The sequence below is a fragment of the Petaurus breviceps genome, unplaced genomic scaffold (genome assembly GCF_028583685.1).
Source record: "Petaurus breviceps papuanus isolate PSGF00001 unplaced genomic scaffold, PetGlider_PUasm1.0 551, whole genome shotgun sequence".
Taxonomy (NCBI): Eukaryota; Metazoa; Chordata; class Mammalia; order Diprotodontia; family Petauridae; genus Petaurus; species Petaurus breviceps.
Window position 1 is genome coordinate 32477446 of NW_027186372.1, and position 22581 is coordinate 32500026.

The 22581-nt window shown below is 40.0% G+C and overlaps 1 protein-coding gene across 2 annotated transcripts in view; it reads left to right on the top strand.

Moving 5' to 3' along the window:
• GLRA1 (glycine receptor alpha 1) overlaps nucleotides 1-22581 on the top strand; it is an 82133-nt gene that overhangs the window by 56774 nt on the left and 2778 nt on the right. Inside the window, exons 3-8 of one of the 2 annotated variants that reach the window (XM_069102290.1) lie at nucleotides 3229-3452; nucleotides 9116-9198; nucleotides 10371-10508; nucleotides 11852-12066; nucleotides 13081-13227; nucleotides 15976-15981. In XM_069102290.1, the coding sequence (XP_068958391.1) occupies nucleotides 3229-3452; nucleotides 9116-9198; nucleotides 10371-10508; nucleotides 11852-12066; nucleotides 13081-13227; nucleotides 15976-15981 (813 nt within the window). The remainder of the gene's footprint in view (nucleotides 1-3228; nucleotides 3453-9115; nucleotides 9199-10370; nucleotides 10509-11851; nucleotides 12067-13080; nucleotides 13228-15975; nucleotides 15982-22581) is intronic. The other variant, XM_069102289.1, reaches the window with a different exon arrangement.

Genomic DNA, 22581 nt, shown 5'->3' on the forward strand with positions numbered 1-22581 from the left:
GCCTCTGCTGCTGCTGCCGCCCTCGCCACCACCGCCAGCCACAGCAGGAACTCCAGCTTGGCTTCCGCTTCCTTTTTCTCCGCCCCTTCCTGCTACGTCAGCAAGTCCAACAGGGCATGGAAGATCTTTAAATCCCATAACCCTTACAGTGGCATAGTGGGACTTGGAGTCAGAATTCCAGTGCCAACTCTTACCAGCTATGTGAACTTCACCAAAGCAACATTCTGAACCTCGATTTCATCATCTGGAAGATGAGGATCATAAGATTTATCCTACTCTCATCATAGTATTGATGGGGTACCTGGGGTCTAAATCAATTTGTAAAACCAGTTTGTACAATTGTAACTGCAATTTGTATTGTAAAATTGTAATCTGTGAAATCCCTTTCCCAGCCTCCAGCCTCCGGCTCTGCCCCTTCCCCCTATCTGCACTCCCCCTGTCCGCCATGCCACACTCCACACTCAGCCCTAGGCAACACCCTGTGACTCCTTTGTTCTTCCTTAATCTCTTCATGTCTCCTCCAGCCTGGCCCAAATACTCCTTTGTCCTTGCCTCTTGTCTCCTCTGGTCTGGACCAAATCTCATCTAAACTATCTATGCACTAAAGTCACAAGTTCTTCTCGGTCAGCTCTAACCTTTATCTATGCAATGAGGTCCCTTCCGGTTAGCCCTGACAATGGCAGCCCTACCCTTTAAAAGTGAAAGCCTGTACCCCTCTCACTTGCAGGTCCCCTAAAGGACTCTTGCCCGCTTCTCATAGAAGCATAACAATAAACTTCTACAACTTTCACTCCAACTAAGCCTGAGACCTTGAAGTCTTTCCAGACAATATTGCAGGTTTTATGGTCTTAGATAAGTTCAGAATTCCTGCTGAACCTAGAGGGAGCCATCCCTCATCAGAATTGTTATGAAGACCCATTTAAGTAATTGAAGCAGTGCTCTACAAACTTTTAAACAGTATCTACATGTAACCTAATATTATTATTACTCCATTTCAGGTCTTATTCTGATGATATATATTTTGGTATTTGGTATAGGAAGGATCCAAATCAAATTTTGAAGAAGTATTTTAAGAGAACCAAGAGTAGAAAATGTTATGGATAGGACCTGGATCTGTGATTTCAGTGACATAGGAAACTCCCTGTAGAGAAAACTCCTTCCACCAATGCAGGCTGACACCTTTTCTGCATGGGTAATCTTAGGGAGTTGCCTAGGACACTGAGGGATCGACTTGTGACCCGAGTCACAAAACCATTTGGTGTCAGAGGTGGAGTTTGAATCAGGTTTTTCCAAGTTTTGAGGGTGGCTCTCCATCCACTATGCCATGGCATTATTCATAGCTATTCAACTCAACAACAACAACATAAGTAGCAGAAAAAAAGAAAGTTAATGATATCTTAATTCACATTGAACAATAAATTAACAAGTATTTCTTAAACACCTTCCACATGCTTCATACCATGTGGGCAACCATGGGGGAAACAGAAGTAAATGATGTGACCCATACCCTAAAATTATTTGCAATCTAGTTGACAAGACAATATTTAGACACAGGAAACATCTAGAGAATAAGTACTAGTTCATATAGCTTTTTAAGGTTTGTAGATTTGTAGATAGATTATATTTGTAAGGTTTGCAGATAGATTATATCATCTCATTTGATACTCACAATAATCAAATAGGTATACCATCTCCATTTTATAGCTGAAGCTGTTAGCACTGAGAGGTTAAGTGAGAGAGAATCACAGAAACCACCCAGGTCCTTAGTGATCTGAGGAGGGAGAGGTATCTGCAGGAGGAGAGTTCAGGAAAAGTGCTAAAGAGAAAGGAGGGGGGAGGCCAGGTGGCTCAGCTAGTAAGAGCACCAGCTCCAGTGTCGGGATGACCTGGATCAAATCCGGGCTCGGATACTCAGCACCACACCCAGAAATAACTGGCCGTGTAACCTTGAGCAAGTTACTTAACCCCTATTGCTTTAAAAATAAATAAATAAATAAAGAGAAAGGAGGACTTGAGCTGGGCCTTGAAAGATGGGTAGGATTTCGGTCCTCAGTGAGAAGAGAGGACATTCCTGGAGGGGAGGGGAGAAGAGAGCATCACTGATCTTCTCTGCCATAGGCAAAGGAATGACTTTGACTAGTCACTACAGAATCAGCAGAAATGCAATTGTGCTTTGGGAACCAAAGGCTTTAACTGAACAAATGTCCACATTCCCTTCCTTCTGACACCACTCAGTCCCTAATCCTGAAGCATGTAAAATGCACAGGGAAAAAAAAGACAATATTTCTAACCTGCTGGTCAGATGGAGTCAGATTAGAAGCCGTCTGCTTCCATTAAAAGAAAGCTCAGGAAAATAACACACAGTCCTGCTCCGCAGCTCTCCCCCACCGGGGGACTTATAAGACATGAGATTATGAGACTGAATGTCATTTTCTATAGGGCTGGTGGGAGAGGCTTCAATTAAATAATAGAACAATCCTATGAAATACCCGGGCACATTTTATGAAGCTATTGACATTTTTGCAGGCTTTATCCAATGAGGCAGCAGGCTCAGGGAGAGGTTTGGAGGTTTGGTTCTGTTTTGCCTCAAAATTATACACCTACCACCAGGGAAAGGGCAAGTTATTAAGGGCTTAGTCAGAAATATAATACAGGGGCAGCTAGGTGGTGCAGTGAATAGAGCACCGGCCCTGGAGTCAGGAGGACTTGAGTTCAAATCCAGCCTCAGACACTTAACACTTATTAGCCATGTGACCTTGGGCAAGTCACTTAACCCCAACTGCCCTGTCTTCTCCCCTTCAAAAAAAAAAAGCAAAAAGAAAAGAAAGATAATACAGTAATGCCATGTTTCTCTGTGAATTTTCCAGATAACTAAAAGAAAAATACTGGAATGAGTATTGGGAACTGGGAAGCAAGAAATCTGGGTTGGGGCCCCAGTTTGAACATTAGCTTTTACTAAGTCAAATCACCTCTCCAGGTCTCAAGTTCTGCCCACCTAACAATTAAGAGACTAGAATTCGATTATCCCTAAAACCTCATCCATCTTTAATATGATATTTGCTATGCTCTAAGACCCCTTCCAGTCATGCCATTCTATGTTCTGTGTTCTAAGCCCCCTGCTAGCTCTGGATGGAAATAACTCTGTCTCAGGGCACTGATCTGAGGCGCCAGGCATCTCTGCAGGGGGCACCACCGACCGGCTTCTTCCTTCCTTCTCTTCTTTTGTAGGATTATAGGGTCAATATCTTCTTGCGTCAGCAGTGGAATGACCCTCGATTGGCCTACAATGAGTATCCTGACGATTCCCTGGACCTGGACCCATCCATGTTGGACTCCATCTGGAAGCCAGACTTGTTCTTTGCCAATGAGAAGGGAGCCCATTTCCACGAGATCACCACTGACAACAAACTCCTGCGCATCTCCAGGAATGGCAACGTTCTGTACAGCATCAGGTGAGGTGCCAGGGATGCCCTCCCTACCCCAATCAGGTTCCCTCAGAGGAACAACTGATTTCCCATCACTGCTAGGAGTTAAATTCAAGATAGTAGATAACTGAGCAAAGGTAGAATTATGAGATCATCAACAGGAAAAAGGAAGCTGGAAAGAGGGGCAGGTTCAGAGGAAAAATAAGCTCTATTCATAGAAAGGATTTACCCATGTTCATATACATACTGTGTAATGCTGTGGTGACAGTAACAACCAAGGGTTCTGCAAGCAACTAGATGGCTCAGTGGACAGAGAGTTAAACCTGGAATCAGGAAGATCTGAGTTCAAATCCTCCCTTAGACACTTACTAGCTGTGTGATCCTGGGCAAGTCATTTCATCTCTCTTAATCTCATCTGTAAAATGAGGGTAATAACAGTACCTGCCTCTCAGGATTGTTGTGAAGATAAAATGAAACAAAATCCATTAACCACTTTGCAAACTTTAAAATGATGAGTGAATGTTAGCTATCAATATTATTTTTTTCATCCCATAATTCCTCCCCTAAATCATTCTCCTAAAGAGAAAAGCTTGGAAAGCTCTACTGGGTACAAATTACACAGGGCATTAAATGTAAAATTCTAGAATTTCCATTTTTCCCTATGGCCAATGAAGAGCCATAGAAAAGTTCTGAATGCTTCAGTCATAGTTTCACTTTAGGAGAATGATTTCTGTAATTTGTAAAGGATGGTTCAGGGAAAAGAGACAGGGCTGTTGCACCCACTTTGTGGCCTCTCTCACAAAGGGAGCTGTCAGCAATAAAGGTTCTCTTCAGGGAGGGGAGGAGAGGGAGAGTTCTTCATCTCTCCTATTGTTATACCTAAGACTCTGGGGTCCACATTGACATAGGGACCATCACATATTCATTGTGTGGGGCCAAAGGAGTAATACAATTGGTGCATTTCATAGGATAGAAACCAGGATCAGCAAGAAGGGGACTGGGGATCTGGTGACACCGTGATGCTGTTATATGGTACCATTGTGCATGGGTTAGAGAAATCAGGATAAAAGTTCAGGTTGCAGGCTGCATGGATTTGGAATAAATAGAAGTGGATTTGGAGCCTGATTCTGTCATTTACTGACTTTGTGACTTAGCACAGAACAGGGGAGAGTTGAAGATTTGAACTCCAAAGACTGGAGTTTGATTTCCAACTCTAGTAACTACCATTTATGTCCCATAGGATTTTAGAGCTGGAAAGAACCTTAGAAACCATATGGTCTAAACCACCTACCACAGCAGCTAGGTGGTACAGGGGATAAAGTGTTGGACTTGAAGTTTGGATCCTGCTTCAGACACTTACTAGCTATGATCCTGGAAAAGTTATTAGTCTCTCTCAGCTTCCTCATCTGTAAGATGGGAATGATGATGATAATACTTCATAAGATCAAATGGGATAAGAGTATGTTGCAAACTTTTGCAAATCTTAAAACACTAAATAAATGCTGCTTTTTCTTTTTTTTTCTTGCTTTTTTTTGGAGGGCATTTGGGGTTAAGTGACTTGCCCAAGGTCACATGGCTAGTTTTTTGTGTTAAGTGTCTGAGGCCGGATTTGAACTCAGGTAGGTACTCCTGACTCCAGGGCTGGTGCTCTATTCACTGCACCCCCTAGCCGCCCCGAAATCCTGCTTTTTCTTTGTTGTTCAGTCATGTCCAACTTTTCATAATTCTATTTGGGGTTCTTTTGGCAAAGACACTGGAGTGGTTTGCCATTTCCATCTCCAGTTCCTTTTACAGATGAAGAAACTGAGACAGAATTAAATGACTTGTCCAGGGTGACACAGCTAGTAAGTGTCTGAGGCCAGATTTGAACTCAATAAGATGAGTCTTCCTGACTCCAGGCCCGGCACGCTTAAACACTGTACCACTTTGCTGCCCATATAAATGCTAGTTGTTATTATTTTATATATGAGGAAACTGAGGTATGGGAGGGGCAATGGTCACATATGTAGTAACACAAAAATAGTAAGTAGAAGAATTGGGACTTGAACTCAAGTCCTCAATTCTAAATCCAGAGCTCTTCAAAAAAAACCTGGGAGAACAAGGAATGAAGAACAGAACAGAAGAACAGAAAGAAGATTAACTTCACTGACCTCACAATTTTCCCAAGATTTGGTAAATTCACATAGGGTCCCCAAGGGTAACTAAAACTAAATGCAACTAGCCAGGAAGATCTTCCCCACCCCCCAAACTATCCAGACCCACTGGTGTCCACTCAGAACTTTCTTGTTGTGCATTCTCTTGAAGACCAAACCCCAAGGACATTGGGTTAAAAGGAGAGGGACAGGAAGATGGGGAAGGCTGTCCAGAAACAGGACACTAACCTGTTCTGACAGCTGCTCCACTTTGGAGCTCTGATGCTGAGGACTGAGACAGGACACTTTTCTCTCTGTATCCCCCCCATCACTCAGTCCCCTCCCCAACCTCTGAACAGTATCATTTGAACAGGCCCGGCACCACTGCTAGATGGGGAGAGGTGAGGTAAAATAAGGATGAACTCTAGGCCCTAGTGTCATCTCTATATATCCCAAGGATCCTCACAACAGGTCACCCTCTCCTTTACATGAAGATGGTGGAGTCTCCTTGAGCCAGTTGCCAAGCTGCCAGATCCATTGCTTTGAAGAGCACATGGTACAGTATGTGTGTATTGTGTGGTGTTATGTGTACATCCACCTATATTCCAATCAATCAATAGATATTTATTAAGCCCTTATGACATGTGAGGCACTCTGCTAAGTGTTGAGGCTACAGAGACAGAGATAGAAAGAAAATAGTCTCCCCTCTCAAGGAGCTTACATTATAGCAAGGGGAAATAGCACATATATATGAAGTGCTCAGATTATGTAAAGAATCAATGCAAGGTCACTTTGGCTGGGAGGCCCTAGTTGGAGGAGAGGGGGAGCAGGAAAGACTTCACATAGAAAATGCTATTTGAGTTGAGCTTGGAAGTAAACTAAGGATGATGTGGAGGGATTATAATTTAGGTATGGAGACAGCTCGTGCAAAGGGTGTGTGTATGTGTGTGTGTGTGCGCGCGCGCACGCATGTGCATGTGTGTAAGGTGCAAGGCAGAGCATACATACACATAAATCCAACACACTTATTCCACAACCATACTCTGTTATAAGCTGTGCTTGCAAACTCAGGGCAAGTCAAATTCTCTTCTTGGGAAGCTATTGACAGGCTGGGATGGGAATGAAGGGAGGGGGAAGGAACAACACCTGCCCCAGCTGTCTAGGGACTCCAGATGCTCAGAGCTCCCCAGCTGGACTTATCCTCAAGGGACATGAGGTTGACAACCCCCTCCTCCCTTCTCCCTCTCATTTATGATTCCCTGGAGCTTCAAATGCGAAGTATCCAGATGCAGAGGGAGGGAATAGGACCGCCAAACACTATCCCTCTCCTGGCTACCAGATGAGAACTATGTCCCCAGATATCCCTTCTCTGTCTGATATAGCCAGTGACCCAGCCACCCCACAAAAGAAAATCTTGGGACACAGAATGTCAAAACTGGAAAGAACATAGAACACAGAATGTCAGAACTGGAAGGACGTTAAAACATAAAAGGTTGAATGTCAGAGCTGGAAGAACTCTTAGAGTTAGAAAAGGGATCTCAGAAATCATTTCGTTCAAATCTTTCATTTTATAAAAAAGAAGATTAAGGGAGTCAGGAGTTAAGCTCTTACCCCAAGATCATATAGTCACTTGGTGTGAGAGCTAGATTCTTAGCATAGCTAAAATGTCTATGTTACTTTCAAGTTTACAAAGCACTTTCCTCACGATAATCCTGTGGGGATGGTAAGTGCAAATATTATCATGCCCATTTTTATAGATGAGAAAACTGAGATTCAAAGATGGAAAGTGATTTGTCTGATATTTCACAGATAGGAAGCCAGAGCCAAAAATCAAAGCCAAGTCTTTTGATTCAACTCCAAGGTTCTATCCTTTACAAGGCATTGCCACCGTATTCCAATTTCCAATTGTTTCTAGCTGAGTGGATTCTTTATCATCTTACTACACTTTTAATAAGCTCAGGAGAATAGGTGCCTCTGGCTGCATCATACTGAAATCTTTACCCAAAAGATAACAAAAGAAGTTATGATAAAGACCATAATAATTATTCAGACATAAACAACCTATATTCACATAGCCTTTTAAAGTGCACAAAACATTCTGTGAATTAAATCGATTTATCTACACAACAACCGTGTGAGATGATACTATTTTCATCCCCATTTTACAGATGCCCATAGGTTCTCAAAACTAAAAAGAAATGTGAATATGAAACATAGAATGTTAAAGTTGGAGGTGACCTTAAAATGTAATACACGATCCCAGAGACCATCTCATCCAACACCCTCATTTTATCCAGAAGGAAATTGAAGTTCAGCAAATGCAAGGGTCTTGACCGTTGTCACACAATGAGTTAGAGGCATGACTTAAAAGGTACTTTTAAAAATGAAGGCCATTCACAGTAATGCACTATCAGAGGAGCTGTGAATTGATCTAGCTATTCTAAAAAGCAATTTGGAATATGTGAAGAAAGCATCTAAAATGTCCATATTCTTTGAGCCAGAAAATCCTCTGCTAGACATATACCCCAAGGAGGTCAAATGACCAAAAAAAAAAAAAAAGGCTCCAATACAGCAAAATATTTATAGCAGCCCTTTGTATGGTAGCAAAGCTGGAAACAAAAGTAGATAATCACCAGTTCGGGAATGAGTAATCAAATTGTAGTACATGCATACAATGGAATATTACTATATTGAGAGAAATAAATACAAAAAATACAGAGAAGTACAAAAAGATTTATATAAATTGATAAAAAGTAAAGTAAACAGAACCAGGAAAACAATATACACAATGAGTATGATAACGTAAATATAATGAACAACAAATAAAATGAAATGCTGACAAATTATAACGGCCAAGCTTGCCCCCAAAGGAAAGAAGGAATGGAAGGAAATAAGCATTTATTAAGGACCTACTAGGTGTTGTGCTAAAATATCATATCTTATTTAATCCTCACAATAACCCTGGGAAATAGGTGCTGTCGTTATCACCATTTTAAAGTTGAGGAAACAGGAAAACAGAGGTTAATCGGCTTGCCTAGGTTTATACAGCTACTAAATGTCTGAGGTAAGATTTGAACTCAGATCTTCCTGACTACAGGCCCAGTAGTCTATCCACTTCACCACCTAGTAATCTCAAAGAGTTATAAGATGACATCTCCATCACCTTCTTTGCAGAAGAAGGCACCATGGGTATAGAATGGTACATATATGATCACACTTTTTGGATATAGTTATCAGCTTCTCCCCCTTTTTTATTCTTTATTATAAGGAATAACTCTCTGAGAGAGTCAAGTGGTGTTACATTGGAAAATATAAATGACATAAAACATAAGATATAAATAAAAGTCTATTTTTGAAAAAAAAAAATGAAAGTCACTAATATGTAAAAAAGAGTAGTGAACTAAACTGGAGTGAAATGCAACTGATCTGAGACCTTTACCAGGTTCTTTGGCTCCCTGTCTGGTTTCTGCAAGATCCACTGCCTAGTTTCTCTATGGTACCAAGTGTCTCATTAGCATAACTCATCCAACATTTATTTATGTTTCCTTCTATCCTCAGGATTACTCTGACTCTGGCCTGCCCTATGGATTTGAAGAATTTCCCCATGGATGTTCAGACATGCATTATGCAACTGGAGAGCTGTAAGTCCCCTGGGCCTGGGTACTTTAATTCTATTTTACTCCCTCCACTCCACAGAAGCTCTGGGGAGATGCCACGAGAACCCAAAGACAGCTCAGACTTAACCCAAAATCTTGGTGAGAGAGAGATATGCTCCTCTCTCACCCATTCCTATCCTAGAAATCTTAGGATTGGACTAAATCAAGACCACAAACCATAGATATTGTTTTTCATGAAAATATTTTGTGGTTTCTAAGTCATTGAAACTTAATCTAGAGAGTTGTCGTCAGTGTCACAGGCTCTCAGAGCTAGAAGGTAATTCAGAGAATCTAATCTAATCCCTAAATAAGAATTCTCTCAGAAACTTTCCCAACATTCAGCTTCTACTTAAAGACCTCCAGTAATGGAGAACTCATCTCCTGGGGCAGCCCATTCCACTTTCAGATAACCCTTATTATTACAGGGCTTTATTAGGTTATATTGAGTCTCAGTTCTCCCCTGGATGGCCAAGCAAAACCAGTCTCCCACATTATAGCCCTTCAAGTAGAAGGCAATGACCATGTTCTTCCTGTCTTCTCTTCTCCAGTCTAAAAATCCCCCGTCCCTATAAATGAGCTCATATGCCCTCATGTATCATGGTTACTAGTACTAGTAGTACATGGTTACTACATGCTCTTGGCCAGCCCCTTATGGGTGTCCTCTCTGAAATGGCATACCCAGAACTGAACACAATATTCAGATTTGGGGCAGAAAACTGAGCAAAGATGGAAAAACTATTGTGACTCTGACCAGAGCAGAGGACAGTAGAATTATCATTTCCCTCAGTCTAGATAGTATGACTTTATACACGCAGCCTAAAATCACATTAACTTCTTTGGCCACCGGAGTGAAAAGTTCACCACAGGCGTTCCTTACTGACCAGCCTGAAGCCACTAGAGCCCCCGTGTGAATCTTCTTTTTCATAGGCACTGCTGTTCAGACACTTTTTCCCCAGTCTGCCCCTTATACTTGAATACAAGTGAAGCCCTTACCCTTCAGTCCTATTAAACTTCACCTGATTAGATTTAGCCAGTGCTCCTAGCCTGTTGCAATTTCTTTGGATCCTGATTCAGTCTTGGGGTGTTTTCCCCAGTCCTGGGTTGCTTCAGTCTGGTGCTCCCCCTAGAGTAACTCACCTTTTCCCATCTGATCCCAGTTGGCTACACCATGAATGACCTCATCTTCCAGTGGCAAGAACAAGGTGCCGTGCAGGTGGCAGATGACTTAACCCTGCCCCAGTTTATCCTGAAAGAAGAAAAGGATTTGCGATACTGCACCAAGCATTACAACACAGGTAAGCCAGAAGAGCTCTCCTGGGTCCATTTCCTGAAGAGCCCCAGAGCTCACGCATTCAGTCCTTACTCCCCGCATTTAACAAAGGAATGTTGGCTATATACCATAAGTCCAACTCTGAACTCAGCAGACAGAATACAAAAATCTATGTGACCTTAAGCAAGTTTATTTGATGCTCTGTATCTCATTTTACCCCTCCAGTAGTAATGCTATCCCTCCTTCCCTCGCTCCCTCCCAGGGACTGTAGAATCTAAGAACTGGAAAGGACCTGAGAAGTCATTAGTTCAGTCTCCTGTTGAGGATATGAGGCCACAACACATAAATAATGGGTATGTGTGCTTAGATTGTAAAAGGTGAACATGAAAGGCTCCTGACAGTGATACTTTCAAAGAAACCACACAGGATACCTTTCCCAGGCCCTCAGAGAGGCAGAGCCATCAACGCTGGTTTCCTGCTGTTAGATCGCTCCTAGGAGGTTTATATAGACTAGATGAGTCAGGTAAACCACTAACATCTTTCAAGAAGCCTGAGGCATAGCCTCACACACAGGTTTCCTGATGTACTAGGCAGCTTCTTACAAAGGACTGAGAATGCGTTATCCTGGAACCAAATGAGAGTAAACCCCATTCATTCAGTCAGCATTCTCAGAGCAAAGAATAATTCTCAGGATCCAACTAATGCTGCCATCTGCAGGATGTATGAAAATATTGTGTGTTGAATAGATTACCAATAGAGGCAAGGTTTCAGGGGGTCCTATTTCACCTACTTGAGGGTACAAACTAAGCATTTTAAGTGCATACACATGTGTGTATATGTACATATACATACATATTTTGTTATTTAGTCATTTTAGCCACGTCCAACTCTTTATGACGCCATTTAGGGGTTTTCCACCTACACAAAAATGGTTTACCATTTCCTCCTCCAGCTTGTTTTACAGATGAGGAAACTGAGGCAAACAGGGTTAAGTGACTTGCCCAGGGTCACACAGCTAGAAAGTGCCTGAGGCTAGATTTGAACTCAGGAAGATGAGTCTTCCTGACTGCAGGCCCAGCACGCTATCCACTGTACTGCCTAGATGCCCTGTATGTATAAAATATATATGCATAAAAGCATATCTATGTTGAATATATATGTACATACATATGCATGTATCAATGATGAATGAGAAAATTATATGTAGAATTCCAGAATGTAAATGCCAAAAGAATCCAAAATCATATAAATAGTCAGTGGTAAAGCTTGAACTAGAATATAGGTCTACTGCCCACTAGACCAGGGGTCTTACCATTAGAAGACATCTACTTAGATAGACACTCACTCTCTCACTACAATTTCTTTTAGGCAAATTCACCTGTATAGAGGCTCGCTTCCACCTAGAGCGACAGATGGGCTACTACCTGATCCAGATGTATATCCCCAGCCTGCTCATTGTCATCCTTTCCTGGATTTCTTTCTGGATCAACATGGATGCTGCACCTGCTCGGGTGGGCTTGGGCATCACCACAGTGCTCACCATGACCACCCAAAGCTCTGGCTCTCGAGCGTCCTTGCCTAAGGTAAAAACAAACAATACCTTTCCCCTATCTGGCCATAGAATACTGGAGTAAAGTTGAGTCAACAAGCATTTATTAAAGGTCTACTATGTGCCAAACATTATGCTAAATATTAGGGACACAGAGAAAGACAAAAACAGGCCCTTCTCTCAAGGAGTTCAATGAGGGAAGATACTTCTCCTAATGAGGGCAGATAACATGCAAGCAACTACATACAAGCAAGATATCTGAAGGGTACATTAGAAACAACCTCAGAGAAAAGGCATCAACATTGAGGAGGACTAGAAAAAGTAAGGAACAGTAAGGAAGTCAATGTCACTGGATCACAGAGTTATTGACAGGGATCCTGCCCATTCTTATCCTCTCCACCATCTCCTACCCAATTTAGAGTGAAGGGAAGGCAAAGAACTTTCTATTTCACACAACTTCCCACTCAGTGCAACATTTCACTATCCATAACTCCACTAAATGCAATACTCTATTCCACCTAACATCCTACTAGGTATAATATTCTACTTGATCCAATATTCCCTTTGACCTGGCATTCCACTAAGAAAAAAATTCACTTGATTTAACATCTCTTCAATCTAACATTCTGCTCACTCCAATATTCTTCTAGCTACAACACACTACCCAAGCCAATATTCTGCTTAATCCATCATTCCCCTCAATTCACCTTTCTGCTAGACACAATACTCTGCTCAATTCACTCTTCCAATAGTTACTTCACTCAGCCTGATCCAACATTCCACTCAATCCAATAACCAATAGAAAAAACCATTTGATCCAACCTTTTTCTCCATGCCATTGGTTCTCTCTCTCTCTCTCTCTCTCTCTCTCTCTCTCTCTCTCTCTCTCTCTCTCTCTCTCTCTCTCCTATTCCTCATCCCATTACACACACCTCCACCTTTACCCCATACCATCCAGGGGAAAATGAGGGGAGATACCATAATGATAAAGAGAACATTCTACTTCTTTTTCTTTCCCTTATTTCCATCCCCAACCTCCCTGCACTAGGTCTCTTATGTGAAAGCCATTGACATCTGGATGGCAGTATGTCTGCTCTTCGTGTTCTCAGCACTGTTGGAGTATGCCGCTGTCAACTTCGTGTCCCGGCAGCACAAAGAACTACTCAGGTTCAGGAGGAAAAGGAGGCACCACAAGGTAAGACTCAGGCCACTGCTCCAGGGAGGGAAATAGAAAATGACCTGATGTGCATCAACCCTTAAGGTGGCCTATTCCATTGGGACTGAACATGGCAGTACAAATAGAATATTAAAGAAGGAAGGAGTCATCTAGTCCCAACTCCCCCATTTTACAGATGACACAGGTGAAGATCAAGAAGGGGAAGTACCAAAGGCAGAGCTAAAATCCATATCTGATGTTCTTTATTATCTCTCTGACATGAGACCCAAATTGACTAGAACGTATTAAAAGGGCACAGAACGTGACAGAAAAAGAGAAAGTGGGAACCACCAAAGACAGGGACAGGATATTAAGCCAAAAGAATGAATTGCTAACAGTGGAATGTCAAACATTAAAATGGGCCAGTAGGAAAAAGGACTGGGGACAGAGTCTAGGAAAATGGACTGATGTTGCTAATGCCATCAGTATGCTGCTAGGGCATCCATTTGGCTAGAAAGTTTAGTCTGGAACATTCTGGTGGTTTAGAGTCAGATAAAACACACACACTCACACCCCATGCATCTATATGAATGGGATAAAGAGGAAAGCAAGGGTTACCCTCTGCCATTCTGCAGAACTTCCTAGAGAGCCCTTAAAGGGGGGAGGGGAGAATTTTCCCATCATGAACTGCATAGACGTTATAGCAAAACTAGTTTTATTTTTACTGTTACAAATAGGAACTTTTTCTTTTAAAAAGAATCATGTGATTTCTGCCTTTTTTAAGCAAGGATGTCAAAAATTATGTGATACTGTAATAGTTTACCAGCTATGCAAAGGTGGGTCAAAAGGCAAGACAGGAGAGAGGGAGGCCAACTAGGAAACTACTGTAAAAGTCCAAGCAAGAAGGAATAAGGATGTCAGCTAGGGAGGAAGTCATTTGGTGTAGTGGGAAGGAGGCTGGTTTTAGAGTCACAGAACCTTGGTTCGAATCTAGCCCAGCCTGGAATCCCAAACATAACATTTGTTGGTGATCTTGGTTAAATCATTTGGATCTCAGATTCCTCATCTATAGATTGAGGGGGTTGGACTACATGGTTTCTAAAGTCCCTTCCAATTCTAAATGCAGGGTGATGTGACACTTTCTTGTTGACTGAGGCTCGTAATTATGAATATCACTCATTGTGCTGACCTGTGTAATAGTTGCTTATCCCTACTATGAATGATGCCGGGCTAACTCCACTTTCTGGAGCTTTAGAGTGTAGTGTACTTCTCTGCAAGGTAAGAAGGATGAACTGGTTGATTGATAAGGTATTTTCCGGCTCTAACATTTTAGAACTCTCTACCAAATAGCATAATTTATTCAATTCAGTGAGCATTTATTAATATATTCAATCATTTTTCAGTCTGACTCTTCATGACCCCATCTGGGCTTTCTTGACAAAGATACTGGAGTGATTTGCCATTTTTTTCTCCAGTTCATTTTACAGATGAGGAAACTGAGGCAAACAGGGTAAACAATTTACCCAGCATCACATATCCGCTAAGTGTCTGAGGGCCAGATTTGAACTCAGAAAGATGAGTGAGTTTTCCTGACTCCAGGCATGGTACTCTATCCATTGTACCACTCAGCTACATTTATTAAACATCTAATTACACATCATTTACTTCAAGGAGGATGAATAGAATGATAAAAATGAAATAATCACTTCCCTCAAGAAACTTATTCTATTAAAGGGAAACAACATGTATACAAAGCACATTTACAAAATTATACAAAAAAAATGTATCTGTTGAGATATAGTCAATTTCACTTTTTGTGATCTTGTTTGGTGACATGCCTGGGTCTAGAAGCTTCTGACTCTCTCCTAAAGAAAGTGCCATGATAAATAGATGTGAAGTTTGGGAGTAGTGTAAAGATTTTGGCCCTCTTTTTTCTTTATCCCAAACCATATTTTTCAATGCATCTTTGCCCTGATTCCCTTTTCATCGATCTTTACCATATCGATATATGTGTTGAATTCCTTAAGAGGATCATGTTAAGCTCTTCCAATGCTTCCTCGACTTCTATACTCCACTAAAGATATTGGCACATGATCGGCGATGATCTTCATGGTGATGTTTTTGCTTATGTGAGTCATGAATAAGACAAAGCAAGATGATCTCCCTTCCTAAGAAATGATGTTTCTTGGTGCCTCTGGAAGCCTGATGAAACTCATTCCAAAAGCTCCTTTATCTGTTTCTTCAAAAGAGAACCTGTAAGCCATCCTTCCCTTTAGCAGAAACTTCCTTCTGTCTTCTGATTACATCTGTAACAAAAATGTCAGTGTTGATATGGTTCACTTCCTCTGGTTGAGTGTTAACATGCGGTCATCAGGAAAAGATCACATCCTTAGAGTTAAATTAATGTTCAAATAATATAAAATGGTATGATTCTTAGCACCCTCTCCCCTCTTATCTGCCATTCTGCGGAAGACAAAAGAGGTTGCTTAGGCACAAGGGCCATTTGGTATTTCTATCTGTTCCATTGGCTGCTACAGCTGTAGAATACATTATCCAGTGACAGCCCCTATTGGTGATGAGCCCTTCCATATTGAGCTTAGCTCAATCTGTTACTAGAATCAGACCTAAAGCCCTTCTAGCTTGGTAGAACCTACAAGAGTCTGATCTCACTGGCATGCCTTAGTGAACTCAGGGTTACTTCTATGCCATGATGAGGCATCAAAGCTGCATTTTTGTGGAGTATTGGAAGGATTGCCTTGGCAAAAAGTTATTCCTTCCTAGAATTAGAAAGAAGTTGCTATCACAGAAATACATATAGTTCAAATTTATGTGGTGTTTTACATATATTATTTCGTTTGATCCCCACAACAACCCTGTGAGATAGATGTTACTATCCTATATGATAATAGACAGTATTTGTATAGTGTTTTAAGGTTTGCAAAGAACTTTTTTCCCATCTCTATGAAGTAGGTACTAGCATTATTATCCCCATTTTACAAATAGGGAAAGTGAGGCTGAAAGTTTACTTGACCTGCCCAGGGTCACACAGTAAGTATCTGAGGCAGGATTCAAATTCGGGTCTTCCTGACTCCAAATCCATCCACTATTCTAAGTTATTTTTCATAGCCATTTATTCAAAATAAATTTTGAATAAATGACTTTAAAATAGTTCTCAGTTTGCAACTATGCATATACAAGATGATTTAATTACAGAGGTACCAGATAGTATGGTGGAAAGAATGAAAGACTTGGCTGAGATTTGCTAACTGTATTAGCCTCAGAAATTCCTTCCCCTGTCTCAACCTCAGGTCCCTCATCTGTAAAATGTAAACAATCCTTTCACTTCTTCCATTACAGGGTTTTTGTGCTTTTTAAACTATAAAGTACCATATGACTGGTAGCTATCATCTGATTTTTGTTGTTTTTCTGTCTCCCTGGTTAGGCTGTTGCCTATTACAGTGAGTCCTTTCAATCGGCCTCCCTGTAGCAATCTCTTCCCCTCTTCTAATCGATAAAGGGCCTAGAAAAACACGCTTTCTTCTAGGGGAGATTTGGCTATTTTCCTTAGTTTAACTTGCTGGTTATAGAGTTTAGTGTGGGTTATCTGCCATCTACTGGTGAGTGTAAGAAAAAGCAGGTACCATGCTGACTTCAGCTCCACCAGTCTGCATTAATTCAATTAAACAGCTAGCATTTAAATGCCTACTGTGTGCTAGGCAACGTGCTAGGTACAAAGGATACAGGCACAAAGAATGAAATGCTCTACTTACAAAAAACTTACATTCCAATGGGGAAGACAAGCACATGTAAACATATATGTTGCATATATGTCTATACATATATAAATATATGTTGCGTATGTAATAAAAATATATACATATATAGTTATTCCGAAGGACCTATATCTTAGGTAAATGTTTCAACCAAAAAGATTAAATTACAACCACATCCTGTATTTTAAAGTCTAAGTTTAACTGCTCAACATTTAATTAGATTGGAGCTATTAGTCCATAAAGTGATGGGAGTTTTTGTTTTCCAGCTCTTCTCCATCACCTCCCTTCCCAATATTTTGGTTTGTATGTGGTTTCTCAGTTAATATATAGCTAATAGTTTTTTAATTTTTCTTATTTTTTTAGCTGCTTAGGTCCATCTGGATATAAGGATAAAAATTCCTTTGACAGAAATACTTGTGTATATTTAAACACTTAATTGCTCCTTTGGAGCTTGTACATTCAAGAATGATTAATCTATGTAATAAACTGATTACCACAGTCACTACACATAAATATATACATATAGTTAGTTAGATATAAGGAGATTAGGGAGAAAGGGCACTATATTCTGGGGTGGATCCAAAGGAGGGGTGGCTGTAAGGAAAGGGTCCCATGCGTTTGTGTGTGTGTGTGTGTGTGTGTGTTTTGTGCTACTTCTAATCACACAAGTGATCACTAAGAATATGCTACAGAGTAATTACACTCATAAAAATGATAATAACAATATTTCTGTAGAGTTCTTAGTTTCCAAAGCACTTAACAAACATCACACCTCATAACCACTCTATAAGGTACATCCCAGAGGTATTATTATCTTCATTTTACAGATAAAAAAACATTCAGAGAGGTTATTGATTGACCATCATCTCAAAGTATCTGGGGCAGAATCTGAACCCAGCTCTCCTTTGACTCTTAGTCTATACCACTATACCACATAACCACTGGTATATATCTTTCCATTGCCCTGCAATGTTGGGGTTTTGTGGTTCAGTCACATAATATCACTGGGAGATTACTTCAGTATTTCAAGTATCTATGATTTCTTCAGAGTAGAGACCATGGACATGCTGATATATAGATATTTAACAACCAGCTTCCCTCCCCCCCAAAAAAAAATAACTCACAGGACACCTTTTTAAGTTTAACCTGCATGATTAACATTTTTTCTATTCCTTTCTTAAGTCTAGATAATCAAAAATACAATAAATCAAGCCCTGGTTTATAGCATTTACCAATTTCCCAGCTGTTAAGTCCTCACATTGAAAATTTAACAATTGGCTCATGTAAATGGATGAGCATAACCCAGTGAGCAGCACCAATCTAAATCCTTCCTTAACTTAATAAATGGTCTTAGATAATTGCTGTGACTGAAAATTCCATAAGTCAATAGCCAAGGTGGGGGAATATTACTGTAAAAAAAGGTCATCAAAAGCACTGTGCCATTTTCCAAATATAATCTAGCCCAGGTCACTTTTCCCCACCTTAAGAATCCTATCATTTTTACACCAACAACTAGTTCCTTTTTGTTGGTCAGAATCGGGTTCAAAACAGCAACTCAGCTTGCTGCTTATTCTACCTTTCAAAGGGTGAAATGATCATTAATGTAGAGAGAGCTTCAGAGGATGTCCATGCAGCCGGAGCTCACCATCACTGCTATGTATTGTCTCCACGCATGGCTTGTGAAAGTCTGAATGCTTGAATACTTCATCAATTTCCTCTTTCTGTGCATTATATCATAGTAACGATAGCCGTTCTTCCTTGACTCTTCATCTAAATGCTATTTTCATCATTCTTCTCCACTCTGATTCCAGAATTTCTTTCCTTATGTGAGTATATATTCTTAATATGTTTCAGATTCCCGCCTTTGTTCATCTTGTAGTCCTTTAGAATGTAGTATCCAGAGCCATGAATTGTAACAAATTTTACCAGATTTCACCAATTTTAGTGATTCCTGTTAAGTCAAATATGTTTCCTTGCATTCAGATACCTAGGTCACCTTTCTTGTTACTCATATTTTGTACATTTGTATAGAGACATCTGAAGCTATGTATTTTTATGGCAACTAAGTGACTCAATGGATAGAGGTTAGGCACATTTCCCTTTCAATTTTTATTTATTCTTTATTTTATTTATGCTTTCTCTTTATGTTCTGAGTTTGTGAACTCAGGAAGATCTGAATTCAAATTCAATCTCAGACACTAATTAACTGTATGACCTTGGAATTCACTTAACCTTTTTCTGCCTCACTTTTCCCAACTATCAAATGATGACAGCAATAGTACCTACCTCACTGGGTTGTAAGGATCAAATGAGACAGTATTTATAAAAGCGCTTAGCATAGTGCCTGATACATGTTGTCATTGTTCAGTCATTTCAGCTGTGTCCAACTCTTTGTGACCCCATCTGGGATTTTCTTGGCAAGGATACTGGAGGGATTTGCCACTTCCTTCTCCAGGTCATTTTACAGATGAGGAAACTAAGGCAAACAAGGCTAAGTGACTTGCCCAGGGTCACACAGTTAGCAAATGTCTGAGACCAGATTTGAACTCAGGTCTTCCTGACTCCAGGCCTGGCACTCTATCTTCTATACCACCTAGCTACCTGATACATAGTAGGTGCTTAATAACTTATACCATTCTCTTTCTATTTCCCTTTATTACTACTTCCCTTCTTAGATTTTGTCTTCTGGAAATTGGGTGTATTCTCTGTTGCTATTCTTTGTTCTACACTATATGTAATTGATTTGTATTTGTTGTTTCCTTTTGTTTCACCAGACCCACGACTTCTTCAGTGTAGATAATTCCCAAAGAGGACCTCCCTTTATTTTAGTGCAGATCTCTTCCTGCTCTGCAATTTAGTCTTAATAGCTGCCTGTTCAACCAAAAGTTTAGGTGACTTAGGCAAGGTCCCACAGACAGTTTGTGATAAAGATGGCCCAGGTCTTCCTGATTCTAAGGCTGACTTTCATGTTCAAGTTACTCTTCATAATAGCTATCTTGGGACATATATGTAATGCTTCTATTTTTTTTAAGCCCTTTTGATTAGATATGTAAGACTCCAGGCAAATACATTTTTTTCTAGTCCTGGTTAAATGTCCCTGGTCAAAGGCCTATAATTGCTACATTTTAAGCTGTGATTCAGAAATCCATGGCTTGTGGGAGTCTGTTACCTGAATACCTCATCAAAATATTCACCATAGGGTCACAAATTTAGAGCTAAAATGAACCTTAGAGACCATAATATTCAACCCCCTTGATTTACATGGGTAAGAAAGCTGAGTTTGAGAGAGGTTACGTAACTTGTCCAAGGTTTCACAGCTAGTCTATGAGGATGAATTCAAACTCAGCACTTTTAGCCTATATATCATACTTTTTTTTTCATTGAAGCCCTTGACTTCAACTGGAAACTGATGAAAATAGTTTAGGATCTTTATTAGAGATCTTAAATACTTTGGGACATTTAAACCCTAATCATCAGGATCATCAGCTTTAGCCAGTCTTAGAAAATTCTCCATCACACCCTAGGTATGTGTCCCAGGAATACACTAGACCTCTATATTGTTTAAAAAAAAAACTTGTTTTAAATAGGTCTAGAGTCAGTGTCTTCTTATCTTTATCTTTTCTTCTAATTTGACATTTATTCTGACCTTCGCTCTAACCAGCCAAAAATCTGCCTACAGACAGACAAGTGATTTCAATATCAATAAAGAGTGACTTCCTGTCAGTTAGTATTGGGTCGATTTCATTTATTGTAAAGCTCTTCAGTGCTTACCATATCCAGAACCTTCTAACCCATTTCTAAAACAAAAGTGTTTACGATATACATGTTGGGCCTTTCACTCCTTTATTTCTTCATCCTCAGCCACATTTTGCAAAGCAATTTTTGCCCTCTTCCCATGGACCCACTTTCACACTTGAAGCCATCAACTAGAAATTTATGTGTTGACTTAAATTTAGAGAATCTCTTTAAGTTCTTCATAAGAATTTCTCTATTTCTCCATCCTCTAAAGCAGATGTTAGTGTCAAAGCTGCAATTACATTTGTGATGGGTTTTTTGCTGACACTCATTATGAGTATTTCAGTGATGATCAAATGTCCCATGAAATTATGTTTCTTATTCCCTTTGGACAAACAATAGAGACAACGCCTCCAATTTCTTTATTTGCCTTTCTTAGAATAACCTGTAAATGATCCTTGCATTGACTTGTGTGTTTTTTTAAGCTTCATTCATAGTGAGAACGTTATTATGAATGTGATTCAGTTCCACTAGTAATATATCAATTCACTGGCTATTGGATCATAGTGCTTGGAACATACTAATTGCTTAATAAATGATATCTATCCATCTACTTCCCATCATTGAACATGGGTGGCCTTCTAGGCTCTGTACTAAACCTCTTGTCTCTCTTCACTCTCTTGCTTGGCAATTTCACTTACTCCCATGAGTTTCATTGTAATTTTTATTCAGATGACTGTAAATTGATACTTACCCAGTCAGGTCCCATTGATGTCTAAAAGTGAATTCATCTCTACTCCTCTTTCAAACTTCTCTGCTTCTCTTGCAAATATCTATCCAGTCACTCAAGGTTCCAAACCTTAGAGTTAGGTCTTCTTTGATCCTCTCCTTTACCACTCATCACCAATCAATGATCTAGTGCTATTCATTTTACCTCCACATTCTCTCACATCTTTCCTCTTCTCTTTATTCACACTGTCAAAACTCTAGTTGAGGCCTTCATCACCCCTCATGTGCATCCATAGGGACTACATCCATAATAATATTCTCACTGAGGCATAAGTCAATGCAAAGAAGACTTACAGATTCTCTTCAAAGAGTCAGATAAAGAAATTGGCAGCTATCTTCATTGTTTCCCCAAAGGCAATAAGAAACATAATTTCATGGGACTCCTAATGGGTCACCCTGCCTTCAGTACCTCTTCCCTTCCAATAGATCTTTTACACAACAGATAAAACAACCTTCCTAAGCAAGACATAGGTCTAACCATGTCACTTGCCTGGATCAAAAATTTAAATTGGCTCAAAATCTTTAGAATAAAATATACATTCTTCATAGTGGTATTTAAAGAAAAAAACTAACAAGTTGAAAGATGACATCAAAAAAAGCCAGAATTAGATAGGTTGGCTCTACCAAGATGAACTATAATAGGGATAAATGTAAAATCTTGTGGTTAGGTTCAAAAAATCAATTTCTCGATTACAAGATGATAAAGATGTGGCTAGACAACTGTTTGTGTGAAAAATATCTAGAACTTTTTAATGGACTGCCATCCCAATATGATACAACACTGGGACTTGGCAGTAAAAGGAAAAAAAGCTATTAGGTTTTTAGGCTGTCTTAAAAGAAATATGATATTCAGAATACTGTTGGATGGTGAGGCACTTTATGTCCATGCCATAGGATGAACAGTTAAAGGAACTTGGGGTACCATTGCCTGGAGAAGAGAAAGCTTAAGGAAGTATCATTTCTGTCTTCAAGTATCTGAAGGGTTATCATGCAGAAAAGGGATTAGACTTGGTCTTTCTGGCCCCTTAGGGCAGAATTAGTAAAAGTGGTTAGAAGTTGCAGATTTAGACTCAATATAAGGAAAAATTTCCACACA